The sequence below is a fragment of the Zingiber officinale genome, chromosome 11A (assembly GCF_018446385.1).
Source record: "Zingiber officinale cultivar Zhangliang chromosome 11A, Zo_v1.1, whole genome shotgun sequence".
In the NCBI taxonomy this organism is placed as follows: domain Eukaryota; kingdom Viridiplantae; phylum Streptophyta; class Magnoliopsida; order Zingiberales; family Zingiberaceae; genus Zingiber; species Zingiber officinale.
The window spans coordinates 15,483,271-15,500,982 of record NC_056006.1 but is presented as its reverse complement, the minus strand read 5'-3'; the positions used below and the strand labels follow the sequence as shown (position 1 = coordinate 15,500,982).

Below are 17,712 nucleotides of genomic sequence, written 5' to 3'. Positions count from 1 at the left end.
AGTTTAGAGCTAGTGCCACGTTGAGCTAAGGAAGCATAACATAGAAACTATGATTTAATTAGACACAAATTTTACCCTGTTTGTGCTCTGAATGCCTGGGAGACACTTTATCATAGGCATGCCTCAAACCACCACATGGCATAATACATGTAAAAAGACCAACTAATAGTTAAGTGTGTTGGTGCAATATCCCTTGGGTCAAGGTTGATCAAGTTGACTGAGCTTGAGTTGACTCAAGTTTGAGTCATGATGTTAGGATTTCGATGTTTGACAATATATGGAGATTGCAGGTGCCCAGACTGACAAGAAGAAGAGTCAAGTAGATCAAGGTTGACCGAATACTTAACTGGGAAAGTCCTAACTGGAGGTTAGGTAAGGATAAATCAAACGGGAAGGTTGGCGGAAGAGGAAAATCCAAGTGGATCAGTGTTGACCGGACACTTGGTGTGGAAAGTCCTAGTGAGTGAAGCTAGGCAGCTGGAAATCCTGGTAAGTGAAGCAAAGTGATGTGAAAGATCTAGTGAGTAAAGCTAGATAGATGGAAATCCTGGTGAGTGAAGTCAGGTGAAAGCCCTAGTGAGTGAAGCTAGGCAGTAAGAAAGTCCTGGTGAGTGAAGCCAGGCAATGGAAATCTAGGTGAATCAAGGATGACCGGACATCTGGTAATTGGAAGTCCAAGTAGGTCAAAGGATTAACCGGATACTTAGCACGAGGAGAAAAGTCCAGGTGGATCAAGGGATTGACCGAACATTTGGTGAAGAAGTCCCAACAGGTCAAGGTTGACCATATACTAGGCAGTGAGAAATCCCAACAGATCAAGATTGACTGGATATTGAGTTTAGGGACCCTAGACTTGAGTAGACAAGTTAGGGGTTGGTTAATCGATCAACCGATCGATTGAACCAGAGCCCAATCGATCGGCGGATCAATTGAGGATGCGCTACGAGTGAAGGCAGCGTAATCGATCAGTTGATCGATTAGGGAGACCTTCTCGCGAGCACAGAAAAGGTCCCAATCGATTAGCCGATCGAGTGGGCAACGCCGATCGATCAGTCGATCGATTGGGGTTGGATTTCTCGTAAGGATGCGAGGAAGTCTAAATCGATCAATCAATTGATTCAGGGCTTTTTCCAGCGAGAGCACAGAGGCGCTCTGGATCGATCAGTCGATTGATTCAAACCTTCTCAATCGATTGGTCAATCGATTGGGATATGACCGTTGCGCAGGTTGCGAGCTTTAGACGGCTGGGATTGCTCAGATCTGACGTGGCAATCGATCGCATGCTCAATTGATTGGGAGCCCTAGATCGTGAAGTATAAAGGCGACAGTAAGATTCAAACTCAACAACGCTTACACGAAGGTCCTCTCCACCGAGCTCACGATTCTTCCGCCAGTTCTTGGAGCATCTTGAGGACAAGTGTTGCTGCACTTCTAAGATTCAAGAGGCATCGACAAGCTACACGAGATTGAACAAGAGAGGTTATTCATTGTATTGTTTACATTTACTTCTTGTTTCGAGTTGTATGCTTGTGTGAGTTTGTACGAGGTTTCTCCACCTCCGGATTATTCCGAGGAGTATTTTTCTTGGTGGAGAGTGCTCGTGTGTGTGGATCCGTGGATTAGTCACCTCTTCTCAAGGTAGATACCAACTAAATCCTAGTGTTAGCATTGTGAGCTTGCTGTGAGATTTTCCGCTGCATCATCATCATCATCTTCGAAGCAAGCAAACAAGCATGGCGAGCTATTAACCCGCCTCCTCCCTAGCTCCGAAGTGACCCAACAAAGTGAATTAGGATAATAGAGGAAGGATCATAAACACTTATGAACCTTCAAATAGCTGATTGGAGGTCACCTACATGAATGACTTGGTTCTTTCTTTTCTTCCTTTTGAAAATACATTTAAAATAAAATCTTAAGCATGCTAAAAGATTAATCTTTAATGATCCTATCCGAGAGTCGAGGCGATGGATGTTGGGGGGCGTGGCGCTCCTGTTGACCGTTGGTGGACTCCGAGCTAGAGGATCCTGCAATCACAGCAACGTCAGTGCCGAGCTAGGGAGGGGTTCCCCAGCGATGACACCATACCTCAATGACCCGAGCTTATCTCTGACATGACAGTGGAAGCTTCCGTCGTACGATTCTCTGCCTGGCCATGCCGCCAACCATGTCGTCTGTCGGTGGCACGAGTTCCCACAAGGATATCGGCTGATCCTCCTTTTGTTTGTTAGTGGGCCGAGCGGGATGGCTGTTCAGTCAGCCCTCGGTCGTCCGGGTGGTCTGGCCTTTAGGCCGAGTGGAGTGGCCGCTCGACCAGCATTCCACTGTCCGAGTTCCGTTGTTGTGCCGAGCTATATCTAAGTGACTGCTCGGCTGCAATCCCGTTTCACCGATTCCGATGTTCGATGTAAGTCCGAGCGAGCTGGCCGCTCGGCGTATGCCTCGCCGGCACATGATTTTCTGAGCGTCGGAAGGTCGATATGTGACCGAGCTGTGGTAACATCGGGTTGATATCGGCTTGGCTATCCTTCACCCTGGTCGGGCAAGTGGGTTGTCCGATCGGCCAGCGATACAGGGGCATTGACCGCCTAGACTTTGACTTCCACCGTGGCAACGACCCTGGGTGGGCCCTTATCACCGGATCATTTAATATATAAGATAGAACAAAGTGATGGAAGATGTATTTTAGAGGTGATAAAAGAAACAAGCCATGCGCATAATGATAAAAGAAAAAAGTTATGCAAATCACTATGTGCATTCAAAATTATGCAGCAGGAAGGTCAGTGTATAACCGTGCCAATGTTTACTCATAAATTGATATGCTAAAGTAGTAGGGAAGGAAAGAACTCTAAGTAATGTTAATTGTAAAACATATGGGCTTTACCATTTGCAACTTCTGATGTATAAGACAAGTAGATAAGTCAATGCTGGAATCCTTTGGCATATTTGGCAAGGGTTGTGACTCATCCCAGCACCAGCGAATTTCACGAACAAATTCAATCCAGAGGGATGCTATAGCTATATTAACAACAAAGCTATTATTCAGATTAATGTAAACTATATAAATATATGATTGAATTCAGAAATAGAATGGAAGTCAAAGGTAAATAAAAATTCTTAAAGCAACAAACTAAAACTACAAATTGTTTATTCTATGAAGAGTATGTAAATGAGATCAGATAGAGATGCAAACCATGTATGTTACAACCACCAAACCAAAGTGAATGTAGGCAAAACTGAGCAAACAATGATTCTAGAGGTGCGCCTTTGACTGCACGACAGTTTTTATTTTCAAATTTTAGAGCCAAGCTTCCACCTGGAGGTAGGACAGAATATCAAATTTATAGAATGAAATAAAAAATATAATCATTTAAATATTATTCACAGTAACTAAAGCATGTTATAGTAAAACCGCAATCATCATTTTTTGGAATCAATCACAGTTGTTATCTACTCAACATGAAAGTTTCCCAATTCCTTTAGACAAAAGTACAACTGTAAATGTCTACATCCTAATTCTAGATTGGAAACCAAACGAAATTGAACTTACTATAGTGATTGTTGATCAATGACCATTGAAATTTGCGGTAAATTGAGTACTCTGAGTAATTTGATTGAGATGTCAAATAATATGGGACCCAACCCTAGTGAGATTGCAATAAGCTGGTCACAGCTGAACTCTAACTCGGCAAACACTCCATTTTACCTTATTGCATCTTTGCTTGAGTTGTTCATATTTATTGTTTGATTCATTAACAAGCAGTTGTTTATAACAAGTTTAATTTACCTTTCTTGATGACATGAGATTAGAGATTTCACGGATGCACATTTAGAATTATTCTACTTTTATTGCTATAGAGTTACTTGTGCTAACATGACATATGAGATGTACGTACACTAACATGGTAATCTGTTTGGATAATTTTATTGCATTGAGAGAGATAAGAGTTACCCGTACAAGTGATGAGATTGAATCTATGATGGTTAGGTCCTACAGTAGCTAGTTGGTGACAGTTAGATTTTGTTGACACTTAGCTGGAGATCACACAATGAAATAGAGAGATTATGAGTCAGCAATTGCTGTCTGTTTGCTTTAGTGAGAGATAGCAAGACTAGATACAGTTTTATGCCGGAGCAGACACTTTGATTTGATTTGGGTGCACACTCAGAGATACATGAAAATCCTCTGCCATCTAATTCTCCTCCGCTGTGGCCTAGGGTTGTTGGTCAGTACAACCAGTGGTGTTGAGCGTTCTCCTCCAACTAGTGCTCTATATCTAGGGTTGATGCTCGGCACACCTGCCGACACCAGCACAGCCAGTGAATTCTCATTCTGTCCGAGGACCAAAACTCCAACTGGGAACAAGATTTCTAAGCTTGCCTAAAATTATCATACATAATTAACTGGGATCCAAAACCTAAAGACTAATGATAATGGAATTGAGGCAGTTACAAAGATTAAGCAAAATGTAAATTCTTCATTAGATTACTCTTACTACACTTGTATCACAACCTAACTACTAATACAACAAGGATTCTAAGGATTTTCCAAAGAAATATTGTAAAGTAATAAATTTTGTCATTATGAGTGATAATCCTAATTTAGTGCTCAGTCTTATGCCAATCATGCTAGTGAACTTGTGGGATGAAAAGAAGACAACAAATCTAAAAAGTCTCAAGTAATCTAATAGGTGCTATGTATTGTTTATGGTTCAATTACTTAGATGAAAGATATGAGGGAGATGAAGGGAAAGCTCATAACATTACATATTAAAGTTCATCATATATGTACATCTTTTTGTCACTCTTCCCTCCTCTCCCTCTTATCTTTAAGTAATTGAAACTTAAGGTTGATAATTTAACAATCTTGGGTGAATCAACAACCAAGAAGCATACCTAACAAAAATTGTAAATATCCTTAGTCTAGACTTCACACTAAGTAAAAACTATGAGGAAATAGGGCTAGTTTGCTTTCTAAGCAATATTTCTATTTCTAACCAATTCTGAAGTAACAATCTTTTTGTCATTGTCAGTGATAAACCCATTCCAGGATTAGACCCTAGCAATCATGCCACTTACCAGTTACCTTACAGGATGAAAAGGGAAAGGCCAAATCTAAAAAGTTCCAAACCATCTGATACGTGCCATGTATTAGGGGTCAGTATCATTACAATCTTGGTCAGATCAAGGAAAAAGATTTGGACCAAGAACAATATCTAATTAAGTTTTTACTCAATAAACAATACATGGAAACCAAAATTCTCTCATATACCTCACAATGTGTAAGTAACAAACTGAGGCATCGCGTGCATGAACAACTAATTTGCCTTCCAAGGTATCATTTCTAATTATTCCAAACATTTGATTTGTAAAGGATGTTCCTACTTTAATAAATTAAAGAAAAATATATACAATGCCATCATTCAATAAGAAGACACGAACTAATTTCACACATCCAAGAGTCAATCAAGGAAGTATCATCTATATGCAAAATATAATAATATAACAAATAAAAATAAAAAAAATACCAGTATGCACCATAAAATGGACCACCTAGAGACAGATACCGTTGGCAATATGTTCTATAAGCAATTTCTGGTTCACGGTAATGTGTTGCAGGATCAGAGCATCGAGCATAAAAATATCAAGATAAAAAACTTGACACAAACAAATACATAGATGACAACTGGATTATCTGTGAGATACGATACCATCATGAAAAATTTCTTTCAGAACACGGTCGACGACAGTTGGGGGAGGTACAGTTGAAGACGTTGAACTACCAGATGCTGGATTTTCAGCTGTCTAACATAAAAGAGAAATAAAAAGTCAGGAAGAATGATTTGTGTACCAAATATGCCCATGCTACATGTATGGGAAAGCATAATAATAAAATATAACCTGAAACAAAGTCTTCCAAAAATTGTGCCTCGTATGATTTCTCTAGTGCACTTACTAGAAGATGTAATTGGGAAGCAAATCCAACAAACTTCCCAGGTACATCATTTGTCCTAGAAAGAATTATCAAAGAATGTCTTCAATGAAATTAAATAAGAAAAAGATGTGGATGATCAATCACTTTACCTTCCAATTCCACAATGGAGGGAACAAAATTAGGGGACAAAAAGGTAAATAAAGGGTGCAAACTGATAAAAAGCAAACTTTAGGAAGAAGTATTATATTCTTTTGGTCAGAGAAGAAGTATTATATGCTTTTGGTCAGAAAAGAAGTATTATATTTTACATATGATGATGTTTAAAATAAAATTTTAGACGAGTTGAAAACATAAGTACAAAACAACATAATGAACTCTTTAAATTTCTCTTTTGGTCAATAACAGCAGAGTTGTGAGCAGTTAATAAATAACCTGAGAAAATGTAAATAACCTGAGAAGATGACAAAATTGGAATGAAACATTGATTAGCGCACAAAAAAATCTATTATTCCAAGAAGAAAAACTAAACATCCCAAGAATATAGAGAAAATACTACCCCAAATTGGTTTAAGTTACAATGGATAATTCAATTGCAATTTTACTGCACTGTTATATCATCGTCAAGACATGTGTCCAAATTAAATGGGGGTTAAGAATATAGATCTTATGCTTCCATTGAGTTCTATGCAAGGATATATTATTAGTAATATTAAAATCAATTTAATATACTAATGAAATAACTTTTGTACAAGGGAAACGTTTGAAATCCTGTACCCTCCTACTCATTACGATTTAGATTTATCAGGTCAAACAAAGGATCATTGGTGCACCGATTTTGGTGGACAGTCAAAAGGAATGGCACATTCTGGATACTGCTCAGCAACCGAGCAATATACTGCATGTATCAAGAAGTATACTGCTTTATACTGAACAGTGTCTACTACCAACAGCTTATTGGTCATATAGCCAATTGGGTTATTTATACTGGTTTCAAGCTGTTTGCATTTTCCCTCAACCTCTATTCTCCTCTTTTCTCTCAATTTGTTTTGTAGTGTCGTAAAATATTAATCATGCATGCAAGCTCTGAAGCTGGAGAAAATCAATAAACATGTAAACATTGCAGTCATCTATTCCATAGCGGCAGCATTGTGTGGGTAAACTACAACTAGCCAACCGCTAGCAGAGGTTATCAGATTCCTAGAATGCAACAAAAAGTTTGATTTTGAAGAATTAACTGAAGACCATAGTTGTTCAGAAATTAGAATCATATATTTCAAGATTTATATCATACAATACAATCCAATATATGATTCACATATAAAAAGAAATGGTTCTTACATACCAATAGAAAATCAAAAGAATTGTGATGATTCTTTTGACTCAATGAGTCTTATTTTATACAATTATAAAAATTAAAAAGAAGACCCATTAAAATCTAACCCATTAATTTCTTAAACTTAACCAATTTAAAACAAATTTAACTAATTAAAAAAATTGGGCAAAAATCAAGGAGCACCCTTTTTTTAGAATTTCATATTACTAAATATATATGGTAACAAATTTCATTTCTTAATATATATGGTAAAATGTTATCTCGATTAAAAAGGTAATTTTTTCAGGAATGCAACAAGCATAGGTAAGAGGATACAAAAAGTAATTCAAAATTATTTCAGCAAGGTTCAATTGTGTTAAAGCATAACGGGTGTCGTACTGAAATTGTATTTTGATCAAAAAAATGTATACTTCGACGCGGAGCCATATTTTAAACCTTACTCAAGAGTAAATAGAGAGCAACATTTATTTTCTCAAGTTTTGAAAGATGGCAACTTACAGTGTTTGTTACCTTATTAATCGAAATTTGACAATATAATGGGTTGATGTGATTGAACTCAATTATTACTGTTAGAATATGTATAGGGGTATTTTTGACTTTTGTTCTATATCTTCTTTTCTATATAAAGGTCTAACTCGTGGTTCTCAGGACACGAGATTTTAGGTATTGCTTTAAACATGGTATTAGAGCAAGGTTAAAACCCTAATTTCTTTCCTCTCTGCCCCATCCGTTCCCCCGCGCCGCCGCCGCGTCATCCAGGAGGGTTTGCACCCGCCCCGCCTGAGCGCGCAGCCGGTCGTACCTGAGCTTCACCATGTCTGCTGGCCGCGACGACAAGAACTCGTCGAACTCCTCATCGGGCTCGAGCCTCGTCGGCCTTTCTCCTCGTCGGGAACCCGTCGAACTCCTCGTCGGCCTTTCTCTCTTCCGCGAGTTCTCCAGAGGCGACGAGTTGTCGGCTTCTTTAGTGCGAGGGGGGACGAGGCTACCACCAGTAAGGTCTCCACTCGTTTCTTTTCTTCCTCTGCCCTAATCCTGGGTTGCGCCGCCGCCACTGGAGGCCACACGGAGCAAGCCTCTGCCGCTGTTATTTTCTTCTGCCCTAGCTTTGGTTCGACGCTATTGCACAGAGCTTCGCCTCTGCCGCTGTTGGTTTTCCTCTGCCCTATCACCAGCAGCCAACAAGCCGGCGATTGCAACCCCTCCTTCTGTGGTTGGTTTCTAGGAAATCTCTTCCAGCAGAAGCAAGCTCAATTCATCTATTCCAGCAGTCCGGTTCATAGTTCTATTCATGGCTACATCTGGCGCGCCAAAGCCGAATACCTCAATCTTTACCAACCATATCACTGCAACCCTCTCTTCCGAGCAGTTGGATGGTAAAAATTATATCTCTTGGGCATCTCACATTAAGCTTTGACTTGTTGGACAGGGTTATGAGACACATCTCACTCAAACTAAAGAAGATGTTCAAGTCGTTGATCGTCCTCTGTGGAAAAAGGTTGACGCTCAGTTGTGTTGCATTATCCGAGCCACCATCCATCCATCTCTTAGGAATGTCTTCCGTACTCATAAAACCTGCAAAGCTGTTTGGACACAGGCTCAACAACTCTTTACAAACACCTCTCGACGACTCTATCAAGTTTGTGAAGATCTCATGACCATCCTCAGCGCCCATCAGATTAAGGATTCAATGTCAACTTATCTGGGTTCAGTCTCTAGCCTTCTTTGTGACTTCAATGAACTGCTCTCACCTGCGGCCAATCCTGTTGAAGAGCTTGAAAATCGGAAGAAATTTTTTATGTCTGCCTTTATATGGTCTGCCCACATATTATTCTCGTGTCCGTGATCAGATCTTGGGCAGCCCCACAAAAGCTACCATGGACAATACTTGGGCAACTCTTCTCCGTGTCCCGGCCAAAGTTTTGACGATGCCTTCTTCCGTTTCTGTCGACTCGTCAGCTTTGGTCTCTCGACACAAAGGACCTTCACCTCGCAAGGGAGGCAAAGGGCGTCCTTGGTGTGATCATTGTCACCGACCGGGACACACGATTGATAAGTGCTGGAGTCTACATGGTCATCCTCCTCGTGCTGCTCAAATCGTTCAGAGTTCTGTTGTTTCTTCAGCTTCCACTTCACAGTTAACACCTGATTCGACTCCAACACCTTCCTATACTGACTTTCTGAAATGGCTTGAGAATCGTTAGACGGCTGATTCCACTGCTACCATTGCACATGCTGGTACTTCCTTTGCTGGCATATCTCGTTTTTCGGGTTCTTGGGTTCTTGATTCTAGGGCCACCGATCATATCACTGGTAATAAATCTCTATTTTCCTCTCTCACTACTTCTGGTAATTTACCAATGGTCACCATGGCCAATGGTTCTCAAACTCAATCCCAGGGTATTGACATTGTTCATCCTTCTTCATCTCTTTCCATTCATAATGTTCTTTATGTTCCCGAAGCTCCTTTTAATTTATTGTCGATAAATCAACTCACTCGTTCTCTTGATTGTGTCATTTCTTTTACTAACACGTCTGTTTCCTTACAGGACCGGAGTACAGGGAGGATGATTGGCTTCAGATGTGAATCTCATGGCCTATATCGACTTCAACAACCCTCTTTTGTTGGTTCGGCAGCGTCATCTCCACTACTTATTCATGCTCAGTTGGGGCATCCAGGTCTTAATAAGTTGAAACAGTTACATCCTAGTCTTTCTCACTTAGAGTCTTTATCTTGTGAGTCGTGTCAATTAGTAAGCATATTCGTAGTTCTTTTTCTCCTCGCATTGAGAGTCGGGCTATGTCTCCTTTTGCTTTGGTTCATTCTGATATTTGGGGTCCGAGTCGTGTTTCTTCTACAATGGGGTCAAGGTATGTTGTTACTTTTATAGACGATTTTTCCCGTTGTACATGGATATATCTGATGAAGGATCATTCAGAATTGTTTCCTATTTTTGAATCCTTTTTCGTTGAAATAAAAACTCAATTTGGTACTTTCCTTCAAACTTTGCAAAGTGATAATGCACGCGAGTATTTATATACTCAGTTTCCTACTTTCTTGACATCTCATGGTGTGTTGCATCGCACAGAATGGGGTTGCAGAACGCAAGAATCGTTATCTCCTTGAGATCACTCGGACTCTTCTTCTTCATTCTCATGTCCCTCATCAGTTTTGGGGTGATACCGTACTTACTACTTATTATCTCATCAATCGCATGCCTTCATCCAGTCTCCAGGGTAAAATACCTCATCAGGTCCTTTATGCACATCAGTCTCTTCATCCTTTACCACCTCGGGTGTTTGGTTCAATATGTTTTACTCATGCTCTTGATCCCGGAGTTGACAAACTCTCTCCCCGGTCTCATAAGTGTGTCTTCCTTGAGTACCCACGGTCTCAGAAAGGGTACAAGTGTTATTCCCCTACTCTTCATCGGTACTTCATCTCTGCTGATGTCACATTCTTTGACTCGGTTCCTTTTTTCGATCCTTCTGCTTCACAGGCCGAGATTTCTCCCTCTCCACCTGCACCAGTAACTATCTTTTATCCTCTGGAGGCGCCTCTATCATCTCCAGCCTCGTCTCCTCCTTTGCAGGTTTATCAGCGTCGTCCTCGTTCTGCCTTGCCGCCGACCAACACTAACACTGCCGTGGGCACATCTTTGGAGCCAAGTCCCTCGCCGTTTCCTCCGGTCCCATCTCATGACTCTGATGTTCCTATTGTACTTCGAAAGGGTATGCGTTCCACTCGTAATCCTTCTCCTCACTATGTTTCTTTGAGCTATCATCGTCTTTCTCCATCCTATTATTATTGTCTGTCTTCCTTGTCGTCTGTTTCTCTCCCAAAGACTGCAAGTGATGCCTTTGCCCATCCAGGATGGAAACAAGTCATGTTTGATGAAATGAGTGCCTTACAGAGTAGTGGGACTTGGGGCCTCGTTCCTCTACCTCCTGGAAAATCAGTGGTTGGTTGTCGTTGGGTGTTTACGATGAAAGTTGGTGTGGACGGCATGGTTGATCGGCTTAAGGCTCGTCTCGTCGCTAAAGGCTATACTCAGGCATTTGGATTGGATTATGGAGACACTTTTTCTCATGTTACCAAGATGTCTTCTGTGCGTCTTTTCTTGTCTATTGCTGTAATTCGCCATTGGCCCCTTCATCAATTAGACATCAAAAATGCATTCTTATATGGTGACCTGCTCGAGGAAGTCTACATGGAGCAACCTCCGTGTTTTGTTGCTCAGGGGGAGTCTTCTGGTCTTGTATGTTACTTACGGAGATCTTTATATGGTCTTAAGCAGTCACCCAGAGCATGGTTCAGATTTAGTACCGTAATTCAACAGTTTGGCATGACTCGAAGTGAGGCTGATCATTCTGTCTTTTATCGCCATTCATCTACTGGTTGCATCTATGTAGTGGTTTATGTTGATGATATTGTCATCACAGGTAATAATCATCTTGAGATTTCACAAGTAAAACAACATCTTTTCAATCATTTCCAGACAAAGGATCTTGACAAACTCAAATATTTCCTAGGGATAGAAGTGGCACAGTCTAAAGATGGGATCATTATATCCCAAAGGAAGTATGCAATGGATATTCTGGAAGAAACAGGAATGTTAAACTCAAAGATAGTCGACAATTCCATGGATTCTAATGTCAAGCTCCTGCCAAATCAAGGGGAGCCTCTTTCAAATCCTGAACGGTATAGGCGATTAGTAGGGAAACTAAGCTACCTTACTGTCACTCGTCCGGATATCTCATTTGCAGTAAGTGTAATAAGTCAGTTTCTCAACTCTCCGTGCAAAGAACATTGGGATGTCGTGACTCGCATTATTCGATATATCAAGGGTGCACCAGGAAAGGGTCTTCTATATAAAGACAAAGGACATACTCAAATTGTGGGGTATTCTGATACAGATTGGGCTGGATCTCCCTCTAATAGAAGATCTACTTCAGGTTTTTGTATATTTGTCGGAGGTAACCTTGTTTCTTGGAAAAGCAAAAAGCAGAATGTTGTGGCAAGATCCAGTACAGAGGCAGAATATCGAGCTATGGCTATAGCCAGTCAAGAACTTATATGGTTAAAACAATTGCTTCAAGAACTAAGGTTTGGAGAGCTTACACCAATGTCACTCATATGTGACAACTAGGCCGCTATGCATATTGCCTCAAATCCAGTCTTCCATGAGAGGACAAAGCATATTGAAGTTGATTGTCACTTTGTCAGAGAGAAAGTCATATCTGGAGAAATATCTACTAGTTTTGTCAGCTCACATGATCAGCTAGCAGATATATTCACTAAGTCACTTAGAGATCCCCGAATTGATTACATATGTAACAAGCTTGGTGCATATGATCTATATTCTCCAGCTTGAGGGGGAGTGTTAGAATATGTATAAAGGTATTTTTGACTTTTGTTCTATATCTTCTTTTCTATATAAAGACCTAACTCGTGGTTCTCGACACGAGATTTTAGATTTTGCTTTAAACAATTACGATACAACCAGAATAAGTATTTATAATCTAAGAATAATTCAAGTTCATCCAGCACAGGAATGAGTTGGTATCATATTTAATGTTATGTCAGGGAAAGCATCTATTAAAATCCATATGCAAACCAAAAAGGTTATTGTTATACCACATGAGTAATCTTTTCGAAAAGAACCACAAATAAATCTTACATTTTCGGGGAAATGATAGGATATAGAAGCCACTTTTCTGCATCAAATGAGGATGCATTTTCTAGTTCTGCCATCTCAAGAGAACCCTCAAACATCTTATTTGACCAAATCACGAGCAGCTCAAAAGCTGAAACAAACAGGAGGTAATATGCCATATCACCAAATGATAAATCTGGGAGTTGCCACTATCTTAGAAAAGATGACTAATGAACTCAACAAAGACATCGTGGAAAATGAATAAAATAGATTTAATAAACCAAATTTCTTCTGGTAAGACTCAATTACCAATATAATATGTGCTAGGTGACAGAAATACATCTTGATATAAAAGTAGATTAACACAAGCATTTTAACATCTAAGAAATCACTAATCGAAGTTAGCAAAAATACTAACAGAACTTGAACCAAGTTTTGCAGAATCTTAATAATGTTCAATTTTAATATTTAAAATAATTACAAGCAAAACATATCCACATGAATGACTTAATTCTGTGCTTTTACTTCTTATATAAGTACATAAGTAACCATATGAAGGAACTTTTACTTCTTATATTTTCCTCTTTTCTGTAAAATGACAATCCAACATGTGTAGTGTTAACATCCATAGAGAACTAAATTATATATATAGTAGACATTTTGCCTCAGTTACAGTGTGTTTAAATGGGCATACCACACAAGAAAGTCAATTCTAAATTTTAAGTGGTAGCAACGAGCCATAAGAATCTCATATGAACACATGCATAGAATAACAGAAGCAGACAACACTATTACTACATGGATTTGAGAAATAAATTTATTTGCAAGGTTTTAGTTATGGAAATGTAACGTGTCAGCTAAGGTGTTTGTAACTAAAAAGTACCTGCTACTGGATCCTCAGCAGAATACCATTCTGTCCAAGGGCAGTCTTCATCCCATTGTGTTTTAGTGTGATTCAGAATAACAGTGTCTTTGGTTGATTCATTATCTTCAGGATCTATACTGGCAATCTCATCGTCAGATTCATATGGAGGAGTTCTATATGTGAGCTTCATGGCAAATTGAACTTTGAAAAAGCTTGCCGAAAAATCCATAGGATATAAGGCCTCCAGAAGCAATTAGAATATGTAAGAGTCATGAGAGATACATAGCATATATATGATCTGTTATCATTAAATAGTTCAATAATCAAACAGGTTACGATTTTCAAGCACAAAAAAGGGTAAAAGTAACAACAAAGAAATAAAAAGGTTGCTCAAGTATCAAATATGAAAATTTAGAAGGATTTATGGTGATGGGATTTAGGAACAATGGCTAAGACATGGAAAATACAAGATATTCATACTAATCATTCTTTTCCTCTTTATTAAATAAATGGAATATCATTCGTCTATCTTACTATGACAATGGGCAAAATTATATTTTGATTTTCATCTCGTTCATGCTTTATCCGCTTCCACTTCATGAACTTGAACTCCTCTTATTATCTTCTTCTGTTCTTCCTCTCCCTTTCCATGAGTTTCTCTTCCATCTTTTTTCTTCTTCATCTCTATGAACTACTCTGATATGTTTTCTCTTCCTCTCCATGAAATCTACTTTCATCTTCTTCTTAAACTCCATGAACTCCCCATTACTTCCTCTTCCTCACTTTGAGCTCCTCTTCCATTCCTCCCCATGAACGTCTCTTGCCATCTTCTTTCTTTTCCTCCCAGCTTATCATTATGATAACCTAGATAGCTCCTCATCCTTGTCAAGCTCTTGGAGGATAGCTGATACCTACTCAAATGTTCAGCGTTGATGGCCTCATATAATTGTCTTGACCTATGAAGAATCATAGACCAAAAGCTTCAGTAATTCCCAAAGTGGAGAATTGAGTAACCGATGGGATCATAAGCTTTATGAATGAAATCCCTCCCATCATTGGCGGTGCCACAATGGTGTTCATGGTCTTGACCGTGTCATCTTAGGTCCTAAAGGTGATAGAAGTTTCCAAGTAAATAGATCATAGGTAGAAAGATGAGGAGGGGGAATCTAAATTTTTCTTGTAGTGAATACAAAAGATTAAAAACTTCGTAGGTTATTTAGGTGAAAAAGAGAAAACAGAAGAATATCTCAAGTGGTAAGGGATCAATGTGCCAGTGACATGAAAATCAATTAAGAAGGCAAAGTGAGATTGGATTATCTCAGTCACAGATGGCTAATCTGCAATTGCCTAGAGAGTAATCTGTTAGAATCTTAATAAGAAGAAATAAAAATCAATTTAGAGTTGCAGTGACTTACAAATTTTGAGATAAATAACTCATAAAGACCCTCCAAATGCATGAGCCTTACTGGGACCTGACTGGCAATCCTATCAGCATCAAACCTTCTGGTGAATATAAGGCCCAAATTTTGGATTCCGATATATGCTCTTCGAGAAGGATCATGCACTGGAACAAATGCAGGCCAATTACTGCATGGAAACTATAAACTATTAGTAACGTCTGCTTGGTCTATGAACCAAACGAACATACAAAAACATCAACCATCCCCACCAGAATGTTAGCTAGTTTCCCTAGATTCTACTCATTCACAGAATTTACTGAAGGATGATTGGATTGCATGTCACTTATTAATTATATGCTACTCAGCTATATGAAATTAAACTAATGAACAAGTTATTTGGATATGCAAACAAAGTAGTATTGGATTATGAACTAGCTATCTCCCCAAAGTAAACAAAATTGTCTTAATTATTATGTTCTTAAGAAGCCCTAAATCATTGACAGGATAGTTATCATAAAAAGTCTACAAGAAACTGCAGGAAACATATATAAAATGAAAATGTTATGGATCGAGCTCATACAACAAAAGAGAATCTGGTGTCCATCAAATATAAGAGATACACACACGGCAGATTTAAAAAGGATAGTGCAAATCAAGAGAAGCAGATTTAGAAAGGATGGTGCAAATCAAGAGAATTGATTCAGTTATAATAATTTATAGTAATTGATTTTTATTTGAGTCAAGTATCTTTTATTTTAAGTAGAATTGAGTCTAGTATCTTTTTATTTTTAGTAAGAATAAAACTTTTCTTATTCAGGGGTTGTCTTCTTCCTTCGTCGAGAAGGAACGTCCTAGTTATATTTAAATGGTTGAAATAATGCAAGAAAGATTATCATTGAGTTTTTAAAAAAAAAATTAAATCCATAGATTGAGAGGTTCTCTAATTTCCTCGAGCCTCAAATCCCACCCTACCACCATAGGCCGTCAAGGTCGTAAAACCAAGAAGACAAAGGTTGATCCTGCCGACCAGCCGGTAAACCGTCCCATTACGCGATCCATAGCCAAGGATCTCAACAAATTGGTATTTAAGCCAAGTTTACCGATCCCAGGATCGCGTAAACCATTGTTTGAAGTGTCGTTCCATGTCACCCGGCACGGACGGTTTTTACCGTTCCGCCGGGCGGCCGAAACCGGCACGGGAGGCGTCCCCGTCTCGGCGGCGCCGGAGGAGATGTGGGACGCCTCCTTCGGCGCTGGAGGAGACGCGGGACGCCGCCGGCGGCGTCCCGCGACACCTTCGGCACCGAAGGCGTCGCGCGCGACGCCTTCTGCACGCGACGCCTTCGGCGTGCAGAAGGCGCCGCGCGACACCTTCTGCTGCGGCGCCGAAAGCGTCCGGCAGGGTCGCCGGACCTTGCAGGACGCTTCCGATGACCCTTCCGGCGCCGCCGGAAGGGTCCGGCGACGCTTCCAGCTTCGCCGGGCGCCCCCGCGAGATCGATCGCGGGCGGGCGCGATCTCGCGTACGCTACTGCGTTTTTTTTTTTCTATTTTTAATAATTATTTATTTTATTTTATTAATTTAAACAATTCCTAAGGAGGATGGGTAGAGCATGTGTGATATTTCGAAGAGGCTTTTATAAACCTAGTTAAATTATCCTAATAAAATATATAAAAAATATATTTAAAATTAAAATAAATTAAATAAATTTTATTAATTAATATATTGAAAAAATAATATTTTAAATTTCATTTAAAAATTTTAAAAAATATATAATAATTCTTATTTATATTCTAATATAGTTTTATTATTTAAATTTCATTTAAATTTTTTAAAAAATGTAAAAAAATTCTAAAAAAAAATTAAAAAAATTCTAATAAATTATATTTATATTCTGATTTTTTTAAAATTTTTTTTACTTGATATTTTTTACTATTTGAAATATATATTATTTAATTAATAATTAATTAAATGAATAAATAGTTAATTTATATAATTATTATTAATATAAAATAATATCTTGTATTAATTATTATTATTATTATTATTATAATAGATACTTCCATTTTAATTTGAATTATTGATATATCAATTCTATTTAAATAAAATTATTTTTAATTATTTTTTCTAACAATATTAAATTATTCAATAATTGAGAACTTATAATAAATCAATATACAACTTATTTTTATATACACAATAAACATATTTATCTTATCATTATTATATCTTATCATTATTATAGATAAATAAAAAATACCGAAACTATATCGGCACGGCACGATACGATACCAAAACCGTATCGTTCCGGCCCGAGACTGAAACCTCGGCACGGGTCGAAATTTTAAACCATGGCGTAAACTCGCTGTGACACCTGAATAAGGTGCTAAATTTCCTGGGAACTAGAGTATTCAAATTGGATATCCACTGTTAAATTTAATTTAGGCACGGAGATAGCGATCAACTGTCCATTATTGTTGTCACGACGTGAAAGTGCATCTGCTGCCACATTGTTTCGGCCTGC

At 38.8% G+C, this 17,712-nt stretch overlaps 1 protein-coding gene across 1 annotated transcript in view; it reads right to left on the bottom strand.

The window, feature by feature from the left end:
- The window catches only part of LOC122031761 (rab3 GTPase-activating protein catalytic subunit-like), a 38,382-nt gene that overhangs the window by 12,156 nt on the left and 8,514 nt on the right, over positions 1–17,712 (bottom strand). The window contains exons 7-13 of the mRNA XM_042590891.1: positions 15,203–15,374; positions 13,806–14,028; positions 12,947–13,073; positions 5,899–6,008; positions 5,709–5,798; positions 3,191–3,313; positions 2,882–3,015 (exon numbers count right to left, since the gene is read on the bottom strand). Of these exons, the coding sequence (XP_042446825.1) occupies positions 2,882–3,015; positions 3,191–3,313; positions 5,709–5,798; positions 5,899–6,008; positions 12,947–13,073; positions 13,806–14,028; positions 15,203–15,374 (979 nt within the window). The remainder of the gene's footprint in view (positions 1–2,881; positions 3,016–3,190; positions 3,314–5,708; positions 5,799–5,898; positions 6,009–12,946; positions 13,074–13,805; positions 14,029–15,202; positions 15,375–17,712) is intronic.